Source organism: Saccopteryx bilineata, chromosome 5 (genome assembly GCF_036850765.1).
Source record: "Saccopteryx bilineata isolate mSacBil1 chromosome 5, mSacBil1_pri_phased_curated, whole genome shotgun sequence".
Classification (NCBI taxonomy): domain Eukaryota; kingdom Metazoa; phylum Chordata; class Mammalia; order Chiroptera; family Emballonuridae; genus Saccopteryx; species Saccopteryx bilineata.
In genome coordinates, this window is record NC_089494.1 from 180,046,089 (window position 1) to 180,073,798 (window position 27,710).

General features: G+C 38.0%; 1 protein-coding gene across 2 annotated transcripts in view; it reads left to right on the forward strand.

Moving 5' to 3' along the window:
- Positions 1 to 27,710, forward strand: part of PPP3CA (protein phosphatase 3 catalytic subunit alpha) — a 343,207-nt gene that overhangs the window by 232,472 nt on the left and 83,025 nt on the right. For both annotated transcript variants that reach the window (XM_066279182.1, XM_066279183.1), the window contains exon 3: positions 26,718 to 26,842. In XM_066279182.1, coding sequence (XP_066135279.1) covers positions 26,718 to 26,842 — 125 coding nt within the window. The remainder of the gene's footprint in view (positions 1 to 26,717; positions 26,843 to 27,710) is intronic.

Here is a 27,710-nt window from a genome sequence, read left to right on the forward strand (position 1 = left end):
ACTAAAAGTGATTTTAAAACAGTGTCAGAAAAAGCCCTGGTTGGGTAGCTCGGTTGTCGGAGCTTTTGTGTAGAAGCGCAGATGCTGCCCATTCGATCCCTGGTCAGGGCATATACAGGGACAGATTGATGTTCCTGTCTCTTCCTCCCTGCCTCCCTTTAAAGATAAAAAAAATATATATATATATATATATTTTAAAGTGTCAGACTTGCCTGACCAGGCGGTGGCGCAGTGGATAGAGCATCAGACTGGGATGCAGAGGACCCAGGTTCCAGACCCTGAGGTTGCCAGCTTGAGCATGGGCTCATCTGGTTTGAGCAAAGCTCACCAGCTTGGATCCAAAATCCCTGGCTCCAGCAAGAGGTTACTTGGTCTGCTGAAGGCCTGTGGTCAAGGCACATATGAGAAAGCAATCAATGAACAACTAAGGTGTTGCAACAAAAAACTGATGATTGATGCTTCTCATCTCTCTCCGTTCCTGTCTGTCTGTCCCTATCTATTCTTCTTTCTGACTCTCTCTCTGTCTCTGTAAATAATAATAATAATAATAAAATGTCAGACTTGAATTTTTCTCTTCCCTAGTAAAAACACAAGTTAGAGCACATTTTTTCACTTTATTCTGAATCACATAATGAATGCATCATTTCCAGGAAATTAGTATTCTGAAAAAGGGACAAAAAAGGAAAAGGAAAGTGTCATTAGTATCTAATAGTTCATCATTAGTGTTCTAAGTACCACTGGAGAGAGCTGTTGCATACTACCAGCACGTACCTGTCACTAAGGTGACAGGGAGTCTGCACTGGACAAGTTGTTTAGTTGTCCGCTGAGATCTGTGACTTGACAGGGTAGTACATATTTTGCCAGTGAGAATGTTATTAAGTCATTAGTGCTGAATTCTGCACTCAGAACTCAACATGGATAGCGCTAAAATCAAAGTGAATATGGAAAGTAAACTGCAGAGAAATATAGTATGAGTTCCACTTTACCGAATAAGACTGTACGTTTTTAGAAGTAATTGCCTGAGATAGAATGATAAATATCAATTACCTTTAAAAAAAACAAAATAAAACACTGCCGTGTAAATAAGTAAGTTGCTTGGAATGGGAAATTCTTATTCCTAATCATTCACTTCTAGTCAGAAATCTGTTAGTTAAATATGAAAGTATTATGTAAAATTTGTTTGAAAAGCAATGCAAAAGATGTAAAACCTACCATTATAACATCATTTTGCCAGAAAGCTTAAAAATACCATAAGAGAAAATGAATTTTTAAAGACTTTAGAGAACTAATTTTATTTTTTAATAAATAAAAATTTTTTTTTTCAAGTAATAGGAGTTGTTGGGACAGATTTAAGCTCAAAGTCAGTAGAAAACAGAATGAAGTTATTCGAAGTCATTTATTTTAATATTTTTTATATATATTTTTTATTCAGTGAGAGGAGGAGAGGCAGAGACAGACTCCACATGCACCCTGACCAGGATCTACCTGGCAAGCCCACTAAGGGGTGATGCTCTGCCCATCTGGGGCTCTTCCTCTGTTGCTCAGCAACCGAGTTTTCTTAGTGCCTGAGGCAGAGGCCATGGAGTCATCCTTAGAGCCCAGGTCCAACTCGCTCCAGTATAGCCATGGCTGCAGGATGGGAAGAGAGAAAGAGGGAAGTGAGAGTGGAGGGATGGAGAAGCAGATGGGCACTTCTCCTGTGTGCCCTGACCAGGAATCAAACCCAGGACATCCACATGCTGGGCCGACACTCTACCACTGAGCCAACTAGCCAGGGCCCGTTTATTTTATTTGTTCAGTAGTTAGAGGACAAAAACAGAAAAAAAGAACCTGGTGCTTTGAGTAGAGAACCCATTCTCCGTTGTAAAAACAGCAGGGCTCTGTTTCAGTTTCACTCTGATGATTTTATACAGAGACTGTTCACACATTTGCCATATTCTTTGTAGGGATCAAGCAAAATATTTTGATCTCCCATTATGGGCAAATGCAAGACATAATATTGGCTCCTGTAGAGGACACAGAAAGGCTGTCTTTGTCCTCTAATTGCCTTATCAGATTTGAGATGTTTGAACATTACTATACAAGGAATCATAAGCATCCTGGGCCTGACGCTGTCACTAACCAACCAGACGATCTTTAACAGGGCATTTAGATCTCAAATGTTTAGACTGGTCACTGTGAAAGGTTTCTTTAAATATGGTTTTCATATGTCAGATTTTCAAATCATTTTATTATTTACATACAATTTTATTTCAGTTTCATATCATGTTAAATATGAAATTATTAATCCATATGGTTACAAATGGAAGTAACCGTATGCACATGTAACCTAATAACTATGTATTAAGTTGCTCTGTAACCATATATGTAACTATATACAGGGTAGGGAAAAAGTAGGATTACAGTTGTTTATATGGAAAATAATACAATAATAAATAGTAATAGGATAAATTGTTTTGGTTACTCACAACTGTAAAGCTACTTTTGCCCCACCCTGTATAATTACATATGTATTTATCACAAGTATAGAATGAATAGTAGAAAGAGCAAGGTTGATAAGCTGTCGGAGAAGTGAGGGTACAGAGTGGAATGCTTTTGCTAGATACCACATATATACATGTACTATATGTTAGTTATTGTGCATGGTGATTAAATATAATATTATGCTGTGAGCCAGTGACAAGATGGCTTACCCCAATTTTAGAAATAAGAACTCTGAAGTCCTTTGAGCCTTAGTTACTTGTCTAAAAATTATGCATTTAATGGCAGTAAAGTCAATATTGGAATCACCACAGTACCATTTCTCAAAGGGACTGACTGGAGATGAGGCTGGAGAAATGGACAAGAACCAGATTGTATTGAGAGCAAAGGGAACGGGGTGCTGTAATGGAAAATTTGGATTTTGTCATTGAGTCAAAAGGCAACCATATTTCTGCCAGGAAAGTGGCATGGTAATAAGCAATGCTTTAAATGAGTAAGATCTTAACTTTACAGAGGTGTTAATACAATTGTTCATTTTAATAACCCATTTTATCTGACACAGAATAGTGAAGACAAAGACCTTGTTCTTTTGACCTTATTTGTTTTGTTTTGGAGCAGGTTTTAATTTTTTTTTTCTTTGAGGACGAACAACTGTAAGTTACAATCTATTCCCTTCTTTGTACATGCCCATACTCAGTCTGTGGAGAGCAGTCAGTTACTCTTGTCCTCGTGACACATTTAAATCAGGAAAAGAAGTAGGTAGTGTGAGGGGCACAGCATTGCACCAACTAACTAAAACTGATGTGGGATAAAGAGCCTTGGAGAAGAATAAGATCAACAACAATGAAAAAAATAGCATACAGGCTGGAACCTGCACCAGGGATGACGGCGAGTCAGCTCTTCCAGACAGCGTCAGCAGCGTGGTGCTTGGGAATTACACCATTCCTTAGCCACAGAGACAGCCAGCTCTGTGATTCCTTATTTAATGTGGGCTGGTTTTTTTTCCCTGACAGAGACAGAGAGAAACAGATAGGGACAGACAGACAGGAAGGGAGAGAGATGATAAGCAGCAGTTCCTCATTGCGGCACCTTATTTGTTCATTGATTGCTTTCTTATACCTGTCTTGACTGGGGCTACAACAGAGTGAGTGACCCCTTACTCAAGCCAGTGACCATGGAGTCATGTCTCTGATCCCACGCTCAAGCCAGCGACCCCTCGCTCCAGCTGGTGAGCGCACACTCAAGCTGGATGAGTCCTCACTCAAGCTGGTGACCTCCGGATTTCAAACCTGGGTCCTCTGTGTCCCAGTCGAATGCTCTATCCACTGTGCCACCACCTGGGCCTGGTCAGGCTAATGTGTTCTTTACTTGTATTTTAAAGTATGATTTAACTGATCCCTCTCCCCCACCCCTTCTTTCTTTTTCATTGCTTTGGGATGGAAGTATCACAGGTTTAGAAAGTAATCTGGCAGTACCCTACTTTACACAGTACTGGAAAATCCCCAATGTATAATAATATGCCTGCTAGCTTCCACTGCATATTTATTGAGTCTTTTTATGTAAATACAGGGGCGCATACTGAGATACGCACTTCCTGACAGTTGAGGAAAACTACAAAAAAAACAATTCCATATTTCACCAGTTCTAAAATGCACACTTTTCAAATTCTCATCTCTCTGAAATTTGCCTGGATCTCACAGTCACTGGTCAAACAGTAGTTGCACAATAGTCGTGAAATAGTGGTCTTTGCCTGCACATGAACACACTTGGTTGTTGCTGTTCATGCTGTTGTCTCTTTGAGTCATGTGCATTGTTGGAACCACATGTGTTGAGCTTAATTGCTTTACAATGCCTTCAAAAATATTATTTGGCTTTGAAACTAAATATTGTCATGTAGAAAGGCCCAGAAACAGGACAATGAAGTATATACATATTTAATATTAGAGAAGAAAAGATTCACTCTTGGAGGGCTATATGATATTTTCTATTTTCAACAAAGCAAAGGCCATGTGCTTTACATGACCCGAGAAATAACGGTCACCATAATCTGATGAAGCCCATTGTATGATATATTCTTATCAACATATAAGCAGAGGATTGCCTAGCCAGCAACAACGTCCTAGTTGTAATGCTGGAGCACTCCAGTAAACAGTGGTGCATCATGAACACTTTTGATGGCATAGATAGTCATATTGGTGGGAAAACATCATTGACTGATGTGAAAAAGGATTTTTCCCCTAAGAGAGACAGACAGAGAGAGAGACAGAGAGACAGAGAGAGAAGGAGAGAGATGAGAAGCATCAACTTGTAGTTGCGGCACCTTAGTTGTTCATTGATTGCTTTTCATACATGCCTTGGCTGTGGAGCTCCAGCCAAGCCAGTAGTGACCCCTTGCTCAAGGCAGCGATTTTGGGCTCAAGCCTGCAAGCTTGGGCTTTAAGCCAGCAACCCTGTACTCAAGCTGGTAAGCCGGCATTCAAGCCAGCGACCTCAGGGTTTCACACCTGCAGCTTCAGCATCCCAGGTGGACACTCTATCCACTGTGCCAGCACCAGTCAGGCTGAGGAAGGATTCCGATGAGTCAAAGTCAATGGAAAGAAAATTTGGGAATATATTAACCAGTAGTCCTTTATAAAGTATAAAATAAAGAGTTTAAATAATAAGGAAACTTGCCATTGTTTAATTTTTTAATTTAGTAATACCAAAAATACTGGTGTATCTTATAAGTGGTATTGTCGTAAGGTCACTGAAGTATGGTAGTGACAATCACTGCATTACACCTTTTCATCCTCAGCCTTGCAAGCTGAAATATTATTTCAGTTTTTTTTTTTGGTTTTGGGGGGTTTTTTTGGTAATTTTCTGAAGTTGGAAACAGGGAGGCAGTCAGACAGACTCCCCCATGTGCCTGACCGGGATCCACCCGGCATGGCCACCAGGGGGTGATGCTCTGCCCATCTGGGGCGTTGCTCTGTTGCAACCAGAGCCATTCTAGTGCCTGAGGCAAAGGCCACAGAGCTATCTTCAGCGCCCAGGCTGACTTTGCTCCAATGGAGCCTTGGCTACGGGAGGGGAAGAGAGAGAGAGGAAGGAGAGGGGGAGGGGTGGAGAAGCAGATGGGTGCTTTTCCTGTGTGCCCTGGCCAGGAATTGAACCCGGGACTCCTGCACACCAGGCCGACGCTCTACCACTGAGCCAACAGGCCAGGGCCTATTTCAGTTTTAAAGATGAAAACATTGAAGTAACTAGCTTCATATCTTAGAAAAGTAATAGTGTTAGGAAACTAATAGTTGGATAATGGTGGCAGCCATTTGAACCAGAGTTCAAGCTGTTTACCCAAAGTAAGTTGCCTTAAGTGAAAACAATCAATCAAAAAGAAGAAAATGAAGGGAGGACACAGGGATATGATGAAATAACAATAACAAATTGGTGCATCACGCCTGGCTTAAATATTTCTAGTGTGAGTAAGCTCATCGCACCCATCATGCCTTTCTGAATGGTTTTCTTGTTAGAAATGAATCTTTTTTGTTTATACAGTAGACAAATAGGCTTCCCTTTAATTTTCACTCATTTGCCGTCAAAAACAAAACAACAACCCAGAATATAAGCCTGATGGCTCATCTACAAAAGCCTTTCAGATTCTTGAGAACAGTTACTATGTTGCCATCCATTTTGTATACTGGACCACACAGCCCGTTTGTCGTATAAAACTTCTTTTCATGACCCAACATCATGTTTATCCTAGTCCCTTTGGGTATTCTGTTTTGTTGGTGTATGTTTAAAACCGTGGAGTTCAGAGTGAACTATTGCATTTGGACTTTGAGGACAGACATGCCACACAATCCGCAGTCATCTAAGACTTACAGGACCTTGTCAAGGTAATGTTTATGAACCTGGGCTCTTCTCATCCTGATTTTTTAAAAAAGGATTTTCATGTCATCTCTCATGGCACAGAGCCTAATTCTTACTGGGATAAGGCAGACTGAAAACCTTTGTGGCCTAGACATCTGCCTGTGAACAATAATAGTTCACCATAAGACTCAGATGTCTGTGGTTATAGGATGTCCTGTCTGCATGACGGAGATGTGGTGGCTGACAGGCAGGGCATTCCAGGTAGCAGGCCCCAGAGGGAGCCCTGCCACTGAACAGCTTGGGCAAGTTACTTAGCCTTTCTCAATTCCATGTCTGGAAAAGATGATGAATAATAGTTTTTCCTCTTATATTGTTTGAGGATTAATTGAATTTAAGCATTTAAAATGCCCAGAAATACTGCCTGACTTTGTTTAAGAAATCAAAATGTTTTCATGTGTGTGTGTGAGAGAGAGAGAAACTAGAACTCAAAGAATTGAATAATCTACTGTATTCATTTCCTAGGGCTGCTATAGTAAAGTTCTACTAATGAGTAGCTTTTAACAAATTTGTTGTCTCACAGTTCTGGGGCTAGAAATCTGAAATCAGGTTCTGAAAAGAGGGGCAAGGCCATGTTCCCTCTGAAAGCTCCAGGGGAAGAGCCTTCCCTGCCTGTTCCTGCTTCTGGAAGCCCCAGACCTTCGTTGGCTTATGGGAGCATGACTCCCGTTTCTGCGTGTCTTTACATGGCCTCTGTGTCTCTGTGTCCATATTCTCCTCCTCATATAAGGACACCAGTCATATTGGATTAGAGTCCACCCTAATGGAGTATGACTTCATTTTAACCTGATTATATCTACAAAGACTATTTCCAAATAAAGTTACATTCATGGGTACTAGCATTAGAACTTGGACGTATCTTTGAGGGACATAATTCAGCTGAATATCTAGTATCAGACAAGTTCAAAACAAAGAGACTGGATGTCCCAGAAGCAAGCAAAAGACAGGAGTGGGGAGTGAGAGATCTAAGAACTGGCGATGCTTTGAGATTTAACCAGTGAGTAGGCACTAAGGGTTTTTGTGAAAAAGTAATACAGCCCAAACCAAATCTTTGGGCTAACACAAGAGAAAACAAGGTTTCAGTCTTCTGTGGGGGAGAATATGAACCCACATACTAAAGGTCCTGCAATTCTGAACAGGTTACCAAGATATAAGCTGTAAACCCAAAGTTGGCCCTGAGGATCCCATTCACTCTTGGAAGTGCCTTTCCTCAAACATGGAATAAACAAACATCTCAATAACTTTGAGGTGTTAATATAGTTTTAACAGCCTTCATAAGCATAGCATTATAGATTTTAATTGCCAACAATTTCCAACACATACAGTTTAAGATGTGTTTGAGTTCTCCCAGGGATGAAGATGTGTTTATTTTCTGGTTGAAAACTAAGAATTTGCTCTGTATAACCATTTTACATTATCTGTTCTTGAGAGCGCTACTGCTGGATAAGCATAAGATTTTTTAGGTTTCTAAAGTGTTTGAAGATACTGTGAATAAAAGTTGCATTAAACATAGAGGTTTATCATTATCATCTTTGTCTACACCCTTGATATTTCCAGAGTGACCAGTCTTGACTTCCCAAGTAGAGTATTTGACTGAGTTAGAAGAAATATGACTTAAATACTGAGAAACTCATCTCTTTTGTATCTCAGTCAAAAAGTCTTCTGTAAATACCATGTTAATGACAACTGTGGAAAGAGAAATGTGGAAAGTGTGCTTAACGTAGAATTTTCTAACCCTTACAGGAATTTGAATCAATTTAAGATTAGATCATCCCCTAAGTGGGTTTTTATAGAGTTGTTTCGTTTCCAGTTTTCCATGCCTTTCTAACACTTGATCTTTGTAGGAAAACTGCTGCCATCTTCAGAGACATGAGTCATGTTACTTAAAATGTTTTCACCATACTTTAGACATCATGAGATACAGTAGGAGAAGAGTAGAGTAGAGTCTTGGCATTCACAATTTTTACATTCTAAGACTTGACTTTTCAGAGTGGTTCATTACACATATATTAGTTTAGCTCATGCACTAGCCTAGCAGACTCCTGTGTCTGAATTTTATTTTAGCTTTATTTCTTTTTTTAAGTATTATATGTATGTTTACTGATATCCCTCTGTGTGTGTATGCTTTTTCTGTGAAAAAATATGTCCATGCAAAGATAGCCAATTTCATTGGAAGTGAGAGATGATGAGATGGTGACTTAGAGAGAAAGGCGTTACATGAACTAAACAGTGAATGTTCTATTCTTCAGGGATTTGAGTCTGTAATATAAAAGAACCCATCACAAATTCTATGCAGATATTAGAAAAAGTGAATATTAAACTGTTTCAATGAATTTTCCAGATCCTACTAACATTGCTCAAATGAGAATTTAAAACCTTAGCAAAGTCACTAGAATGGCCACGAAATGATCTTTAAGGTGAACAGCAGCCCTTTTTAATAAAATACTGTTTTATAAAATACTGTACAAAATACTGTTTGTGGTTGCCAGGAATTCTCCTTTTGATAATTGACTTTGCCTCATCTCACTAACAACTGGGAGTGTTCACATGGTGTGCACTCCATTCCTTGGACACAGATTGATACAGGAGTGAGCAGGGGATCTGCAGAGGCCCCACAGAGTTGTTCCATGGCTCAGTTTTGCTGGAATTGGTGGATCCACCTCTTATTTCAGCATGCTGGCAGGAGGTGACTTGGAGGATACTCAGAGAGTCAGTCTAACTGCAACAGGAGAAAATAAGACCGATGTGCAGAGAGACATTTGATACATGAATGAAAGTTAGGGCGGCTTCATTTAAGCCTAGATTCATTTGTGTCTGTAGCCAGGGTTTATATTTTACTGCATTTTATGGGGAAGTACTATACTTGGTAATCTTCGTGATTATGTAGGATTATCAGAGATCTTGGGAGCAGATCCTACACATGGCTTAAGGTTCTATGGATCTTATACCCTCCCACTTGTATGCTAACAAGCATTTAAACTTCATTGCTCTCTCTGAGGCTGTTAAGAATTCTGATTCTCATGTTTTAAGATAAACGTTAAAATCCATGCTTCATTTTAAATACATTCTATTTATAAACAATGGAAAGCATATGTGAGTCAATTAATAATTTAGAAACCTGTGACTATTTAGCTATTTTAATGAATTTCAATTAAAGTACTTTATAAATGATGGAAATGTAAAACAGGGGTAATAAAAATATTCTACTCAGCACCAAAATAGTAATTTCTTATTTATTTAATTTTTTAAAAAATTCAGTGAGAGGAGGGGAGGCAGAGAGACAGACTCTGCCTGGGCCTGGACTGGAAACCACCTGGCAAGGCCACTAGGGGGCGATGCTCTGTCCATCTGGGGTGTTACTCTGTTTCTCAGCTACCAAGCTCTTCTTTAGTGCCTGGGGTGGAGGCCATGGAGTCATCTTCAGAGCACAAGGCCATGGCTAGAAGAGGGGAAGAGAGGGGGAGAGAGTGAAAGAGAGTTGAGAGAGGGTGGGGGGGAAAAGCAGATGAGTGCTTCTCCTGTGTGCCCTGACTGGGAATTGAACCTGGGACCTCTATATGCTGGGCCCACACTGTACCACTGAGCCAACTGGCCATCACCCAAAATAGTCATTTCTATATAAATTACTTATATTTAATCCTATTTTAAGTATTTCGTCAGTCATTTTTTTATGATTCAGTTGTGTTGTATGGAAAGAAATAAATAGAAAAGCAATGTCACCTTGTTTGTACTTTGCAATTGTGACCATCAGGTATTGATTACCTAGCATTAAAAAAAAGGGTAAAATATTAATATAAGATATACCAAACTCTTTATCCAAACTGATGCCAATGATAACTCTGGAATAAAGGAGGGAGCTCCAATCAAGAGAATCTGAAGAGAGCTGTGGTGTCATAGACATAGGGAACTTACCTACCGTGAGTTACGAACCTGGGCCTGTTACTACAACATTATCAGATGTAATCGTCACGGTTACTGTGCATGGTAGCTGCCATATCTTTATTCTACACATTAGGAACTTCAGGCTTAGCTAGAGAGAGTGACTTCCCAAGGATGAGATAGAGTATTTACTCTGGCCCAGATCCCTTCAATGGTTTCTCTTTGCGCCCCGCTCCTGCTCTCTCCCCAACTTCACCCCCTTTTATTCAACTTTAAATTAGTTTATTGAAGTTCAGACTTCCTAACTTGGATGACAAAACCCACATCCCCTGGCCTTTCTTTATAGTTTCATCTCTTTTCATTTCTTACCTAGTCTCCAAGTTTACAGAATCTTTTTCACTTTCTAAGTTTGTCATAGGTCGTTTCTTATGCTGTGAGCAATGGTCCCTGTCCCCACCATTCAGTGACTAACTCCTTTCTTTTTAGTCTTTAGGTTTCAGCTTAAGTACCACATCCTCTAGGTAAATTCACCAAGTCTGCCACGCCCACCGCATTGTTCATTCATTCAAATAGGAAATAGATATTGAGCACCCCTTTGTCCCTGTCCCTATCCTAGGCTGTAGGAATATAACAGTGAGCAAAGAAGAAAAAAGAATCTCTGCCTTTCTAGGTGGTGCTCTAATATTATTACTTTAGTTCAGTGTCCCTCGTTAAACACTTGCTTCATGAGAAGTCTAACACAATGGAATATTGTAGGAATGTTGCAGGTATTTAATATTTATTGGATTGGGCACAAATGAATGACATCACGTACTTTTTAATTGACAATGGTTGTATAGAAATATAAGAATGTTCCACCTGGTCCCTTTTATCTTTTCACACTGCCATCATCGTAATACCATCATTGTCTTATGATGGGATTGTTGCAGAATCTCTAATTGAAAGCAACCCTGCTTTCACTTTTTCTACATCATTGGATTTTTTCATAGAGCTGTCAGATTTATCTTCTCTTGTGATGGGGTATTGTTCTTCTTCCTAAAACAGCTCCTACTGAAATCCAAGTCTCTTCATAATCTAATGTTGCCTTTCTGCTTCAATTCATCTCCTGCTCTTTCACATGTACTTTCTAATCAATCCAGTTTTTTACAGTCCACATATTCTGGTTTGTTTGTACTTCCTACGTAAAGATGCTTTTCTCTTTTTCTCAGTTTACTACATATTTAATCAACACTGAAAGTCACTTCACTTTGGTTAAGTCTTTGACAACATCAGCCAACCTTTATTTTCATAATTTCTGATTTCCTGTAAGATTCTTGCTATATCAGTACTATCCTAAACAAGTCCTGCCCCTCAATACACACATACACACACACACACACACACCTATACTATACAGAAATAAGCTTCACATGGAACTCCAAGTTAAAAGTAAATGAATAAAAAGAATAATAAAAGTAGAGCTTATTGTAATATGACCTTAACACTTCTCATGTACCCTTTAGCTCTACAGACCACAGTTGAAACCAACATGTGACCTCATTTGCTCTGGTCTTTGCTTGGTCTTACTGTTAGCAAGGGCAAGTCAAAGGTGGTCAGGGTGACTTAGCACTGCTGAGAGGAAAATTATTTATTCATGAAACAAAAGGAAAAGGTCACACTTGCTATGCCTTCCACTGCAAATATGTCAAGCCCCATGTTTTTTACTTCTTACCACTTCCCAGGAAAGGTCTGTAGGAAACAGAAGATAGAGTCTGATTTTATTTCTTTCTCTAGTTCTGAGACATTTGAAGTGTTAGGGAGCCTCTAGGCTAAACCCACTGAAACTTTCTTAGTCATCTACATTTCACATGTTCAGAAGCCAGAGTGAAGTCCATGCACACAGATCAGTTTCTTCTCACTGATGAAAGGTCAAATTAGTAGTAGTTGGAAAATCTATCTAGTCTTTATTCCTATATGTAAGTCTTACATCCCAAGTAACTTTATGTTTCTTAAGGGAATTAGTTGTATTTATATTCTTTTACCATAGAATTATATATGGTTCTTTAATTATTTCATAATGACATAAGCTTGTCTTTCTACCAGTTTTCTGGAGTTCTTTTTTTAAATTCTCTATAACACCTGTCTCATAGGAGATACTTAATAACTGTCTGCTAATTAAGACTGAATAAAATATCCTAGTTAATGAAGCTATCTATTTTACAAGATTATTCACAATCCATCCTCTCTAACATCTGAACTCTCCATGTAAAGTATCAAATTATCATAGGACAAGTCAAGTGTTATTTGTAAAATGTAGTTCAATTTGTGATGTGACTTGTAACAGAAATGTCATATTTTAAAAGATAGCCTTATGTATATTAAGAACATTTAAAATTTTTTGTTGAAAAGACATTAAACAAGAAATATAGAAGATGGAAAGAGTTTTGGAAATTTAATGAAGCAGCTCTATAAGAAAATGCAACTTGAAATTATGTGACTTTATAAAACAAACTTTTCTCTAGTAAACATCAGATAACAACTCCCCAAACACATTATGAACGTGCTTTCCAATTTTTTCTGTTTGTCCAGGAAAAGGGAAAGAGGTGATTGACAATCCTGATTGGTCTTTTTAGCAATTCAAATATATAACAGAGAAATATTCCTCATTTTTAATTGATGAAAAACTAAGTTTAAAATTATGATTACTAATGAATCACAATTTATGATGAATTAGCAGCTATTTTTCTGTTTTCCAAACACCTTCCCTTATTTGCTATGATCACTCAGTTTAGAGGTCATATGTGATATTAGGCAAGCATGACTTTTGCATCATTTAATTAGAAATTTGTCAAAATCTGAAGAAACGGAAACAAAAACACGTTCATGCTCAAATTGGGGGTAAGAACTTGTGTAAATACACTACATACACAAAAACTATGGGTGCTGTGATTTAAGTGACTTATGGTAACTATGATCCCTAGTTTATTCATAGAGATAAATAAAATTGATGGTTTGTATTACTATGAAATAGAATCATTTCCAGGAGAGAAATCTTCCATTGAATAAATACTATCTCTGACATGAAAATTTGAGATGACTTATTACAAGTTTTCAAAGTTTTAAATTATCCTTGAGGACAAACAAAACAATCTAATACCGTTTTTAATATAATTTGAAATTTCAAAATAAAAACATTACTAAAAGTAAATGTAAAGTATTTATAGCTTGACATATATTTTTAGAAAAATTATATATCCTCCTGCCTCTGTTAAGAAATTTGGCAGATGATAAACAGGTAATGAGATGATTTGTCCATAGAAGGTATTTATGGGAAATGTAAGTCTTAAACCCATATTTCTTGACTAGGAAGTTTCAGAATGCAGAGAGAAATACTCTGATGTCAGGAAGCCAGGAGTTTTTTGATATCATCTTGTATATGTATCTCTTCTCAAGTATTCTATAAAGTTCTTCAGACCAAAGTTTATGCCTTCTATTTCTTTATTGTTTCAATATAATTGAACACAAGTAAGAAGTTACTGGTCTTTGATGTTGTCTATTTGCCCTTTTAATACAGTACAGTTAGTAAGTTTGTTCTATTAATTTTTTTCAGATATATAAATGAATACTTCTGAAATCATCTTCCTTATTAAAAATAAATAAGGAAATGATAGATTAAGGAGCACTAGGCAGAATTAAGAAATAAACTTTCTGCCTTTGTTAGAGTTATATTCCAGAAAATGTTTTTTGTTTTGTTTGTTTTTTTGTGGGTTTTTTTTGTATTTTTCTGAAGCTGGAAACAGGGAGAGACAGTCAGACAGACTCCCGCATGCGCCCGACCGGGATCCACCCGGCACGCCCACCAGGGGGCGATGCTCTGCCCCTCTGGGGCGTCACTCTGCCGCGACCAGAGCCACTCTAGCCCCTGGGGCAGAGGCCAAGGAGCCATCTCCAGCGCCCGGGCCATCTTTGCTCTAATGGAGCCTTGGCTGCGGGAGGGGAAGAGAGAGACAGAGAGGAAGGAGGGGGGCGTGGGGGGTAGAGAAGCAAATGGGCACTTCTCCTATGTGCCCTGGCCGGGAATCGAACCCAGGTCCCCCGCACGCCAGGCCGACGCTCTATCGCTGAGCCAACCGGCCAGGGCCAGAAAATGTTTTTTTTATTAAGTTTTTAATGATTGTGTTCTAACATGTCTGAGTTATTCTTATGTTTTTAATAATTGCTTAATTAAGGATTAAAACTTCTACATATGCCTCATACAACAAATAAGCTTATATATTTTTACTGAATAATTAATAGCATTTAATTTATCTAACCTTTCTTTTTATTAAGTCATTTAAATATTATTTTTGAGAAATAGCACTTATTAGCTTTGTTCACTTACAAATTTGCTAACTACCTGAAAGCCAGGGATGGGTAAAAATCTTTTCTAAAATACCCACTGCCTATAACAGCCAAATTAATGATGGATGTGTGGACTCTAGAATTAAATATCATTAACTTGCTTTCCTTGAGTTTAAAAAATGTTAAAAACAACATAATGTTTTCAGTTGTTAAAATTTGAAGAGCAGTATCACAAGAATAAGAAGTGACTCACCTTTTTCCTACTTAGAGGATATTTTTCTTAACTGCATTTTCCAGAAATCTAGTAAGAGTCGGCTTTAAAAAAAATCCATTTGGAGGAATACCTTTTATTTTTTCAATTTACTATGTCACTTTCAGCTTTTAAAACATTACTACCCATTACACAGCCATGGGATGGAGTGGTCTTGTAGAATGAGCTTTGCTACAGTAGAAAATGAGACTACCTGGAAATTTATTGTGGTGGTGCTACTCGTGCGAGGATCAGTATTATCACTAAAGCCATTTGGAAATTGTTCCACTCTTAGAAAATGGGACTTGTGGAACATGAGACCTAGTCTATTTGATTTTAGCCATAACAGCTTTCAACATATGATAGCGTACATTTGGATAAAAAGTAGAAAACATAGAGCAACTTTTGTAGGTCTTATTTGTGGCTACATTGATTATAGGCACTTAGATCATCTATCTAATTCTGGAAGAACATTCAGGATGTCTGTTAGGTCCACATCCTCTGCCACATCTACCATTTCACATTGTTTCTGTATGTTCCATGTGCCCCAGCATGTTAAGTTTTTGTCTCCCTTATATTATTTCATTTAGTTAAAAAAAAAAACAGTAAAAAAGGTTTATTACAAAGCCCCTTATAGATGAGGCCTCTGATGTCTCCTGCAAAATTAAATATTTTGTTCTAGAAACACAAGTGACAAGGTGATCAAAGTCTAAAGAAATGTAGTAAAGACTAGAGCATGTCTATTTAAAGGAGGAGATTGGGAAACGCAAATTAGAAGAGTCGGTGGGTTCTATAGGTGATATACTGATTCAGGGAGAACAAATAAGAAAATGAGTAAGAGGCCACAGCTTATTGATTAAGTTCAATAAGGAGGGATACAAATATAAGCCAAAAAACTATTAAAAAGCAATTATGAAACCAAGAGGCCTAGGTTCATAGTCTGCCTTCTTCACCATTACACTATGCTGCCTCTCCCCAAGGAAGAAATAATACATCCAGGAAAAAGCCAAACTGAAAAAATACTGTGGCCACAGCTACCAAAGAGTAAAAAAACAAAATCCCAAAATATCGGCTTGGAAGCTGGGAACATTAAGGAGTAGATCTGTAAGCCCTAGATCCAGTTACAGGAATAAGACTTATCTTTCAAGGTCCCGGAGGGAGTTCATGGGGATCTGAAACCTGGGATCAATATTTCTAAAAGTGAAGGGAGCAGTCATTTATTTATAAATAAGTATATATAAGTTTTCAAATTTATTTGTATTTGGCTGAAATTAAATCAACTCATAGTGTTCATCCAATACTTTTGACTAACTGGTGATGAAAATCAAGAGTTTAGTCAACTACATAATGTAAATATATCCACATATAAAAAACCAGTAGTGCCTGACCAGGCGGTGGCGCAGTGGATAGAGCGTCGGACTGGGATGTTGAGGACCCAGGTTCGAGACCCGGAGGTTGCCAGCTTGAGCGTGAGCTCATCTGGTTTGAGCAGCTCATCAGCTTGGACCCAAGGTCTCTGGCTCAAGCAAGGGGTTACTCAATCTGCTGAAGTCCTGCGGTCAAGGCACTAATGAGAAAGCAATCAATGAACAACTAAGGTGTTGCAACAAAAAACTGATGATTAATGCTTCTCATCTCTCTTCGTTCTTGTCTATCCCTATCTCTGACTTTCTCTCTGTCTCTGTAAAAAACAAAAAACAAACAGGTGCTACTGTCTTTCTCCTGCTCTCTCCCTTTCTCTCTAAAATCAATAAAATAAACAAAAAATTAAAAAAAAAAACCCAAAAAACAGTAGTTTCCAGGACTGACAAAACTTAGTTGGACACATGAACAGAGTAATGATCAAACTTAATTAAATATCACTGTACATATTAGACATACTTATTATTTATTAATGTCACAGCCAAAATAGTGACTTAAACAATTCCATAATGTTATTATGAATACTTAATAATGCCTGACCTGTGGTGGTGCAGTGGATAAAGCATTGACCTGGAATGCTGAGGTCACCAGTTCAAAACCCTGGGCATGCCTGGTCAAGGCACATATGGGAGTTGATGCTTCTTGCTCCTCCTCCTTTCTCTCTCACTCTCTCCTTTCTAAAATGAATAAAAAATAATAAAAAAAGACTACTTAATAGTTAAGCACTTTTGCAATCAATGAACATTTAAGGTGCCACAACTGTGAGTTATGCTTCTCATCTCTCTCCCTTCCTGTCTGTCTCTTGCTCTCTCTCACTCACTAAAATAATAAAAAATAAATAGGCACTTTCCTAATATCTAGATCATTGCTGAAATGGAAAAACAGTGATAACAGATGGAAAAAATGCATTCTAATTCAATAATTAAGTTCTTCCAGTAAACAAAATCTTGTAAAGCATTCAACCTATGAATGAGAACAAAAAAACCTTCAAAAAATAATTTCAATAGTGAGAACACATTTTTAGGATTAAAAAACAAGTTTCAATAATTTTTTTAAATTGACTAAAATAAACTGTGGACATACCATAGTGTTATATATGCCTGGTCCTAGAAAATAGTTTAAAAACACAGACTAATCTCGTTTCTTTCCTTCTGATTATAATTACAAAATGTGATTAAGGAATTCATGAAGTAGTTAGTACTGGCTTGTTGTGATTATCTATTGTAATCTGTAATATAGACCACTCTTTTTCAGTTTCCTGTTACATTTCTCATTAACATTGGCTAACAGTTTGTCTTTGTAAAACAGCATTATAAACATAAATAAATGAATGTTTGAAAATATTGCTATTAACCTACCTTGATGCTATTATTGTTTTGTATTTAATTTTATAGCTTTTTTCTTTTAAAATTGTGTTTAATAAATTTTTATTTGATTTAGAGACTTTTTTATTGTTTGATACTATCATATTATAGTTGCCTCACTAAGAATTTATATTTTGTGTTTTACAAAGTGCCTAACACATGTAATATTATTTGAAAAATAATATTCACTGTGGGGAAAATATTAATTATTTTTAAATGTACCTCTTTAGTGAATGACACCCCGTTATTTTTTTCTTGGTTAGTTTATTTTACAGTTGATGAATTTTACAAATTAGTGAATGCTGTAATATACTCACTTTTATCTCAGTAATTGCCTGATTTCAGGAGTTTACACATTCTGCTAATAAACTACACCTATTTGTTCTGGCTGGTTTGTGCTCGAATTTATCATCCACTGAAGGTTACATAATCCTGGATTATCAACAGCAGGAAACAGATATGTACTTGTGATACCCACTGTGGTAGTCTCTAACAAAAGCTCTAAAACATAAGATCTTTCTCTGCAAAACTACAGATTTTAGGAAAGAAAAAATTATAGCAGATAGAGGATTCAAAAACCAAATGTATAAAATGAACTGTTAATCCCCTTATGCTGAGAATTAGACATAATGATAGTTACTTAATATTAGACATTTTATTCTCTTGGGAAAAGGTGGCTATCATGGAGAAATATTGGGTTAAAGCTGAAAGTAGAGAGAAACTCTAATGGTGAAAATTGCTTGGTGATTCAGTAACATCTTTTCAAAAAGAAAAATTACAATCTGTTAATTTAGTATGAACTGGAAAAACCTGTAGCCGAAGTTATTCTATTTCATGGAAGTCTTCCAAGATGATAAAAGGCAGTATTTTGGAGGGACTAAAAGTTCTCTATAGAAAAATAGTGAGTCAAGAATTAAAAGCACTTGACTTCTAAATCATAATATTGGTGCAATTTTGAAATGCTGATCCATTGAACATCTGCTTTTTCACCTGCAGTTTATTGTTTGACAGTTTTTGTTTGTTTGTTTGTTTGTTTGTTTTGAACAACTACTCCTCTGTCCCTAGGCACCCTAATTTGTATAAGCTTTCTTTACCCCGGAATTGTATGATATAAAACTTTTGCTTAGTGGCAGTAAGAAGTTGACCCAATGATTTTTTAAATTTTTTTCTTTTCTTTTTTTTTTTTTTTTGATTTTTAAAAAATGTATTTCCTTTTTTATTGGCAAGTCAACAGGACCAATGTGTAAGTCTGAGCATTAAAACCTATTTTTTGCCTGACCAGGCAGTGACGCAGTGGATAGAGCATCAGACTGGGATGCGGAGGACCCAGGTTCGAGAACCCGAGGTTTCCAGCTTGAGTGCAGGTTCATCTGGTCTGAGCAAAGCTCACCAGCTTGGACCCAAGGTCACTGGCTTAAGCAAGGGGTTACTCGGTCTGCGGTAGCCCCACGGTGAAGGCACTTATGAGAAAGCAATCAATGAACAACTAAGGTGTCGCAACGAAAAACTAATGATTGATGCTTCTCATCTCTCTCCATTCCTATCTGTCTGTCCCTATCTATCCTGCTCTCTGACTCTCTCTCTGCTTTGTAAAAAACAAAACAAAAACCTATTTTTAAGTAGTTTAATATGAAAGTATATATTTTATATTATAAATATTTTATATTATGTTTTAAAAAATATGTCTTCTACTCAGGATGACAGTTTTATCCAAGTGCTTTAAAAGTTATCAATTGTATAGCAGTTATCCTGGCTCCTCATTCTTGTATGTACAGTACTTTCCTAGTGTTTATATTTTCCAGTGTAGTAATTTAATTGTCAGTGTGCACTTAGAAACAGTGGAATTCTTTGAAAAATGTGATTCAGTTAGAATATGGATATATTTATTTGCAGATTCACTAAATTAATTTAGAATGCATACCTAATTACACATACAATATATTAATGATTGTTGTTTGGAACACTTATCCCTTCTCTAGTAGAGCGTTTCTCTAGTCAGGAGATATAAGGCAAAGGCTTAGTCCTGGTTGTGGTTATCTTTCTAACTTCCTCCTTCCTCTGCCTGAGATTATTTTCTGAAGGGCCTGTTTGTCCTCAATATTCTGGCCATTATCTTTCCTTACTTAGCAGTGTGCTGGTTTAAGGGACTCTTAGACTTGCTCTGTGACTGATTCATTTCCATTTTGTAGATCACAAAGCCTTACTCAGCTCACTACAAAGAGCCCCTTGTTACTGCCCCAGCTGTTTATTGCTGTTTCTCTTTAGCACTGCTTTGCTGTAATCGACAGTGAGTAAAGTCTTAAACTTGTTTAATGACTCCCTAATTGCTATACTGACCACAAATCTCCAAATAATTGCTCCTTTGTGGTGGGTGGCTTTACACACACACACACACACACACACACACACACACGTGTGCACATGTATACGTTTATAGTTATATGTACTTGAACCCCCTAAGCCTTGATTTCAAAGGTCAGTCACTAGCTCTCCATTAATAACATTAGAAATAAAGACTATTCCCTTCTCTAAGAAATAAAGACAAATCCTTTCTGTATTTCAGTTTCAGTTTTCTACTTAAATTCTTTGTTCCCCTTTAGAAGACGTAGATCAAAAGTCGTTGGCACCAGTCACGTGTGTGAGTCATTTCCAATAAAGTTCTTGTTAATGTGGGCTAGAGTCATCAGGGGAGGGAAGCAATATTAAAAGGCAGTTACTCAAAAGTAATTCTTTGCTTAGGTAGTACTTAGTAGTTGATTATTTAGACATAATTTGTATATTTCCTGATAGCGAACGAGAGCAATGTGTAAACATGTCAGCATCACAGGATGTTGGTCGCTCTTGTACCCTTTGGTTGTCCTGAGGTTGTTAGAGGAGCTACATTCAAAACCTACCTAGTCACCCATTCAGGGAGAATGCTAAGAAGGAGAAAATGACAACATTGCCATCTTCTCACCAAATAATTTCAACTGCTCGGTATTCCTAGTAGTTCTCACTTCTCCAGGATAAAAACAAATGAGGACTGCTTCTCCCGTGAAAATAACGATCCTGTTGTGGCACATTAGGTGGTTAATGGATAAGGGTAACGATGGTCCGGGGGAGAAAACACCTTATGTTTTATTTCATTATCTTTGATGTGCCAATTTCATTAAATGCCATAACCTTACACATTTCCGGTGGAAATATGTATAGCTCTGTTAATAATCTATTAAAGACATAACAATTTTTTTACAATGTTCATTCAGATGGAGGGCTCTTTTCATACAATCTAGAAGTGCTGTTTAGACTTGAATGATGGTCTTATATTGTGGTTTTGTATTGATGGTTATGAAATTTGTTCTGTATTGTGGACAGGAAGTCACTGGTCATTACAAAATATAAAGAGACAGAATGGTTTCTTGTTGTCAAAGGGATCAGACAAGGGTGCATTTTATCTCCCTGTTTGTTTTGTCTGCGTGTAGAACATACCACATAAAAAACTGAGCTAGACTCATGGGAGGTAGGAGTGAAAATTGGTGGAAGAAATATCAAATAACTTAAGATATGCAGATGACACCACCCTACTGGCAGAAAATAGCACTGATTTGAAATGATTTATTATGAAAGTGAAAGGAGAAAATGCCAAAGCAGGACTGCATTTCAACACCAAGAAGACAAAAATCATGACTACAGAAGAAATACAAAACTTGAACATAGACAATGAAGACATGGCCATTAATTCAAATGGAGACCCCAGCCAAGAAATCAAGAGAAGGCTGAGACTTGGAAGTACAACAATGGGATAAATAGGAAGGATCAACAAGAGCAAAGATGTGTCATTAGAGACCAAGGCTAAGATCATCCACACCCTCATATTTCCAATTACTATGTAAGGAGGCAAAAGTTAGATAGTGAAGAAGGGTGATGGGAAAAAAAATGGTTCCATTTGAAATACAATATTGGAGGAAAACTCTATGGATAGCCTGCATTACCAGAAAGATAAGTAAATCAGTCCCAGAGCAAATTCAGATTGAAACATTGCTGGCAAAAATGTCAAAACTTAAGCTGTTCTACTTTAGGACATTATGAGAAGGCAGGATTCTTTGGAAAAGACAATAATGTTAGGAAAAATAGAATGCAGCAGGAAAAGAGGAAGACCAAATATGAGACAGATTGACTCTATAAAAGAAGCCATAGGCATGAGTCACCGGGCGGTGCACAGGGCTGTTGAAGGCAGGACATTGTGGACATCACGCATTCATAGGGTAGCCGGGAGTCAAAGTCCGCTCATCATGTAACAACAAGGAATGCTTTTATTACCTGTATTGTAGTTCTTTTTTTAGTGCTTTTTGAACATCATATTTCTGTCAGTGCTGGCCCCTAGTTGGGTACCCTGCCTACCAGCTATATTCCTGTGGAAATGAAAAGCAAATAACGGGAAGCTGAGAGAGTGCAGGAAGTAGCCGTATATGTTGGTGAAGAATGAGCTTGTCTTGCCTTGAAGATATAAAATAACTTGTTAAAGCCTGGATGTTCTGGAAGTGCTGTTAAAACCAAGTGACATTGAAGATGAAAGGCCCTGGCCTCATGGGGAATTGGTGGTTGTGAACAAGCAAGCAGATGATTTGCTTCATTAGGTGGCATTTGTTGTGTTGTACTTTACTTTGGACACCAGAGGACGGAGGGTTGGGGTCATGCCATGGTACCTAAGCATGGATACCTAAGTATAAATACCTCTTGGATACCTCAGTATGGTGGCCACTTTCTTCCTGAAGTTTGATATAAAAATAGTGAATGTTCCCAGACACCAGGGCATTAGGATAAATCCTTTCTAATGCTGACATGCAAAAGACTTGAGAGATAGCTAAATTCAGATATTCAAAGACATTTGATCTCTGTTTTCACTTTTCTCAGGTTCATAGTGTGCTGTCCTAGAATCCATCTAAGAATCACTTCAGGCCTGACCAGGTGGTGGCGCAGTGGATAGCACATCAGCCTGGGATGCTGGGGGCCCAGGTTCGAAACCCCCAACGTTGCCAGCTTGAGCATGGGCTCATTCAGCTTGAGCGTAGGATCATAGATATGACCCCTTGGTCACTAGCTTGAGGCCAAAGGTCACTGGCTTGAAGCCCAAGGTCACTGGCTTGAGTCCAAGGTTGCTGGCTTGAGCAGGGGATCACTCACTCTGCAGGAGCCCCCCAGTCAAGGCACATATGATAAAGCAATCAATGAACAACTAAGATGCTGCAGTGAAGAATTAATGCTTCTCATCTCTCTCCCTTCCAGCCAGTCTGTTTCTGTCTGTCTGTCTTTCACTAAAAAAAAGAAAAGAGTCCAGTGTTCTTTCACATAATAGTAAGTCCTAATCCACACCAGCCTGGAGTTACTATTGAAAGAAGTTGCCTTTCAAATATGTATTTCCATTTCCCCAGGTATAATTTATGTGAGGGGAGCCACCCAGACTAAGTGTGCTAAGACAGATGCTGAAAAATATAGTTCTCTTTAGTCTTACTGACTGGAGAAGAATCACCTAAGAGCTTGCTATAAATCTGCATCTCTGGAGGTTCTGATTTGGGCTTAGGAATGCATAGTTTTGAAGCCACAAGTGTTTCTGATATAGAACCAGGTAAGGAAACCACCAGAAGATAGGTAGAAGCCTCCCATTCTACCCCAGTCTTGAACACCATTTTGAAAGGTATGACTTAAAGACTTTAAAAAGCAGCAACTCAGGACAAGTTGAAGGCCTTTGTTTCCAGCAGAGCAAACTCCACAGAGCTGTCATCCATCGCTGTCCATCCGAAGGGCACCTCAAAAGTCTCTGACTTCTTAGTTAATGGATTTCCAATTAAACACAGCGTAGGCCCAGTGAAAGAATCAGGGACAGCCCGTGTTTCTCACGTACCTAACGGGTAGTAGGCACTATTCTGACACTGGGGACTCAGTGAACAAGACTGACAAGTTACTCAGCCTCACAGAGGTTATACTCCAATGGAGAGAATCAGGGGAGAAGTAACATGCTAATAAATCAAGAAGATAATTTCTGAGAGTAATAAGTTCTTTGAAAAAAGTAAAGCAAGGTAATGGGATGAGAAGTGATTTCAGAGAGAGGTAACTCCTTTATACAGGGTGGTCAAGAACGACATCATTGCACATTTGCCACATAGCTGCGATGTAATGGGTGAGAAAGAAATGGTGTATTTGGGACAGATTAGACTGGCATCTCGTGAGCAAGAGGGGATTAGGTGGTGACTAATTGTAGTGGCTTTATCTTAAACTGATCTCGGAAACCCTTAAATCTGCTAAAAATAAAAGTCACCACTTTCAGCTATATTTGAGTTACAGTTTTCTTTCGTTGAACTTTGAATTTTTTTTTATAATTATATGATATATACAAGTTGTCTTCCTTTGCTGAACGTTTTCATAAGTGACCCCAACTGTAAAAGCGTGATTTGAATTGTGTGGGTGGTTTAATGTAAAGCAGTGATAGTGTAGCCATTGTGCAAGTGCTGGATCTTGGGCGTTTTGTTTTCCTTGCTCAGTTTACACCAGCTGTTTCTATCATCAAACCAAGAGCCAGTAATTGCTCTGATTTTGTAAATCTTGAGAGTATCCCTCATCCGACGTTATTATAGGCCAGAGAGAAGAGCTCACTCTTCAGTTTTTATAAAATTGCATTTATGATCATCTACTTCTGTACTCCAACAGAAGAAAAGCTACCCTTCATGTTTGTGTTGTCTAGAGCGTATTTATAAAATTATGTATCTCTGGCTGCTAGGTTATGCTACAGGTATATGACAGTTGCTGAAATCAACTCATCTTCTAACCCACAGTCCATGACCTGAATCGATGTCTTGATATTTATGTCACTGACATAAAGAATTAAAAAATAATCATCCTTGAATTGTCATCCATGGCCAGGAATTGGAATGGAGAGATCAATAGGGAAGAGCAGGTAGGAGGGGAAAGGTGGGGAGAGGCTCCAGAAGGCCTTCCCTTCCTCCTTCCTCCAGCTCCAAGCACCGGAGTTTCATTGTCTCTGGGACCTTGATATTTTAGATACAACTATTTGGAAGTGTCACTTTGATATAACATTTATCAACTTCATATTAGGTTCTAGGAACTCTTCTAAGCCTGCTTTAATAGCAGCACGTTTAATTCTCACAGTGGCCCGGTTAGGTAAGGTGCTATCGCTGATGCATTCATTCTGTACACCTCAGAGTGTTCAAGTAACAGCCACATCGGGTTCTTCATTTAATCCCAAAATTATTTTAAAATGTTAACTCTCTATACATAGATAAACCATATAAAATATCAAAAACATTATAACATGGTGGTTGACAGCAAGAGCTTTAACTTAGGCGAATCTGAATTTAAGCCCTGAATCACCCATGTGTAACAGTGACTTTGCCTAGGGTCTCTTAGCTGTACTTTAAGTTTTTTTATGTGTATGATGGAGATAATATTTATTTCTTTAGGGTTTTCAAAGTGGTTTAATTAAATAGTAACTACTAATAAGTTATTTTTGAAAAGAAACTATATAACTTTTGGTTCTGATGAAAAGAGACTACGTAACTCTTTTTCAGAATTTTGGTTTGAAAGAGGTGAAAAAGTTAAATAATTCCTAGTGATTCTTTTGTACTGTGGTTTACAGGATTTTTTTTTTCATTTCACAATTTATTTTTTATTTTTAACATCTAATATTGAAGTTCATTTTATAAAAAATGCTTTGTCATTTAAATTTTCATTAAAATGTTTTTTTCTTACTGTTACATAGTACAGGGGTAAGCAAAAGTAAGTTTACAAGTTGTGAGTATGCAAAACAAGAGTTTATTATTATTATGATTATTTGAGAGAGTGACAAGGAGAGAGAGGCAAGAACATCGAGCTGCTCCTGGGCATGCCCTGCCTGGGGAATCCAGACTGGCAACCTCGATGCTCTGGGACAATGCTCCGACCAGCTGAGCTCTCTGGCTAGCACTTAATTTTTATTGATTTTTAGAGATTCAGAGAAAGGAAAAGAGAGGGAATTGCTTCTCATATGTACCCTGATCGGGAATCGAACCTGCAACCTTCTTTTTGGGTTGATGCTCTTAACTGACTAAACTAACCAACCAGGGCCTTATATTATTATCTATTAATTATTGTATGCATTATTTTCCTTACAAACAACTGTAAACCTACTTTTGCCCATGCCTGTATAAGGATGTGATTTATAATTGATGGCATTTTAGATTCAGTGAACTATAGTTTTTATGATGCATATCAACAGGCTTTTTTTTCTTCAGGAGGAAGTAAATGTAGTAGTTACACATTCAGACTTCAGTTGTATATAGATTTTATAAAATTTCTGAAACTTTCTTTGCCTCATCTCTTATCTGCAAAACTACATTAACTATTCTACAACATTGTTAGTATAATATATTAAATTATAAAATGTGGGCCCTGGCTGGTTGGCTCAACAGTAGAACATCAGCCCGGTATGTGGAAACCCCGGGTTTGATTCCTGGTCAGGGCACACAAGAGAAATGTCCATCTGTTTTTCTACCCCTCTCCGTCCCCTTCTATCTCTCTTTCTCTGCACCACCCCCCCATCCATGGCTCAGATGAGCAAGTTGGCCCCAGGAGCTGAAGACAGCTTCATGGCCTCAACTCAGGTGCTAAATTAGCTTGGTTGCCGAGCAACGTAGCAGTGGCCCCAGATGGGGAGAATATCAGCCCCAGATGGGAGTTGCTGGGTAGATCCCATTTGAGGTGCATGTGGGAGTCTCTCTCTTTGCCTCCCTGCCTCTCACTTGATTTAATTAATTTAAAAAATTAGAAAGTGTGTATAAATTTTTTTAGCACACTGTCTGGTGCAGAATTGTTAAATGTTTAATAATAATAGCTATTATAATCTTTATTTTTATAGTTAATCTGTGAATTAGTAGACCAAGATGCTAGTGTAGGTCTGCCACTAATTAACTTTGGAATCTGTCTCATTTTCCTGTTTTGCAAAGTAATGTTTTGGCTAAGATGACCTTTAAATTCTTTCTGGTTCTAAAATTTTGTAATTTTATTATCTAATTTAGAGTCATAGCATAATGTGACCATAAAATGAATTTCTTTTTTTCTTTCAGTTTGTGGAGACATCCATGGACAATTTTTTGACTTGATGAAGCTCTTTGAAGTTGGGGGATCTCCTGCCAACACTCGCTACCTCTTCTTAGGGGACTATGTTGACAGAGGGTACTTCAGTATCGAAGTAAGTCACATTATTTCCTTTTAGCTGCTCAGTAATGGATCAAGAGTATCTTAGTAAAATAAAGATGGTAAATATCATCTTAAACAAATCCTTAGTCTGTAACAGTGGTAGTCAACCTGGTCCCTACCACCCACTAGTGGGCTTTCCAGCTTTCATGGTGGGTGGTAGCGGAGCAACCAAAGTATAAATAAAAAGATAGGCCCTGGCCGGTTGGCTCAGTGGTAGAGCATCGGCCTGGCATGCAGAAGTACCGGGTTCGATTCCCGGCCAGGGCACATAGGAGAGGCGCCCATCTGCTTCTCCACCCCTCCCCCTCTCCTTCCTCTCTGTTTCTCTCTTCCCTTCCCACAGCCAAGGCTCCATTGGAGCAAAAGATGGCCCAGGCGCTGGGGATGGCTCTGTGGCCTCTGCCCCAAGTGCTAGAATGGCTCTGGTTGCAACAGAGCAATGCCCCAGATGGGCAGAGCATCGCCCCCTGATGGGCATGCCGGGTGGATCCCGGTCAGGTGCATGCGGGAGTCTGACTGCCTCCCCTTTTCCAGCTTCAGAAAAATAAAAAAATAAAAAAATAGATTGTTTTTTAAAAATTTATTCTGCCAAACAGTGAAAATCCGACATAAAGTACCTGGTAAGTAATTATTATTATATGCTTTAACTTGCTGTAACTCTGCTTTATATATTTTATAAAGTAAAGTTACTTCCCTACTTTATAAATCACCATTACTGTGGAACCAGTGGGCGGTTAGAAAATTTTACTACTAACAGAGATACAAAAGTGGGCAGTAGGTATAAAAAGGTTGACTACCCCTGGTTTATAACAGTGATTTTTAATATATTTAATTCTTGGGATATTTTATATTCTACTTTC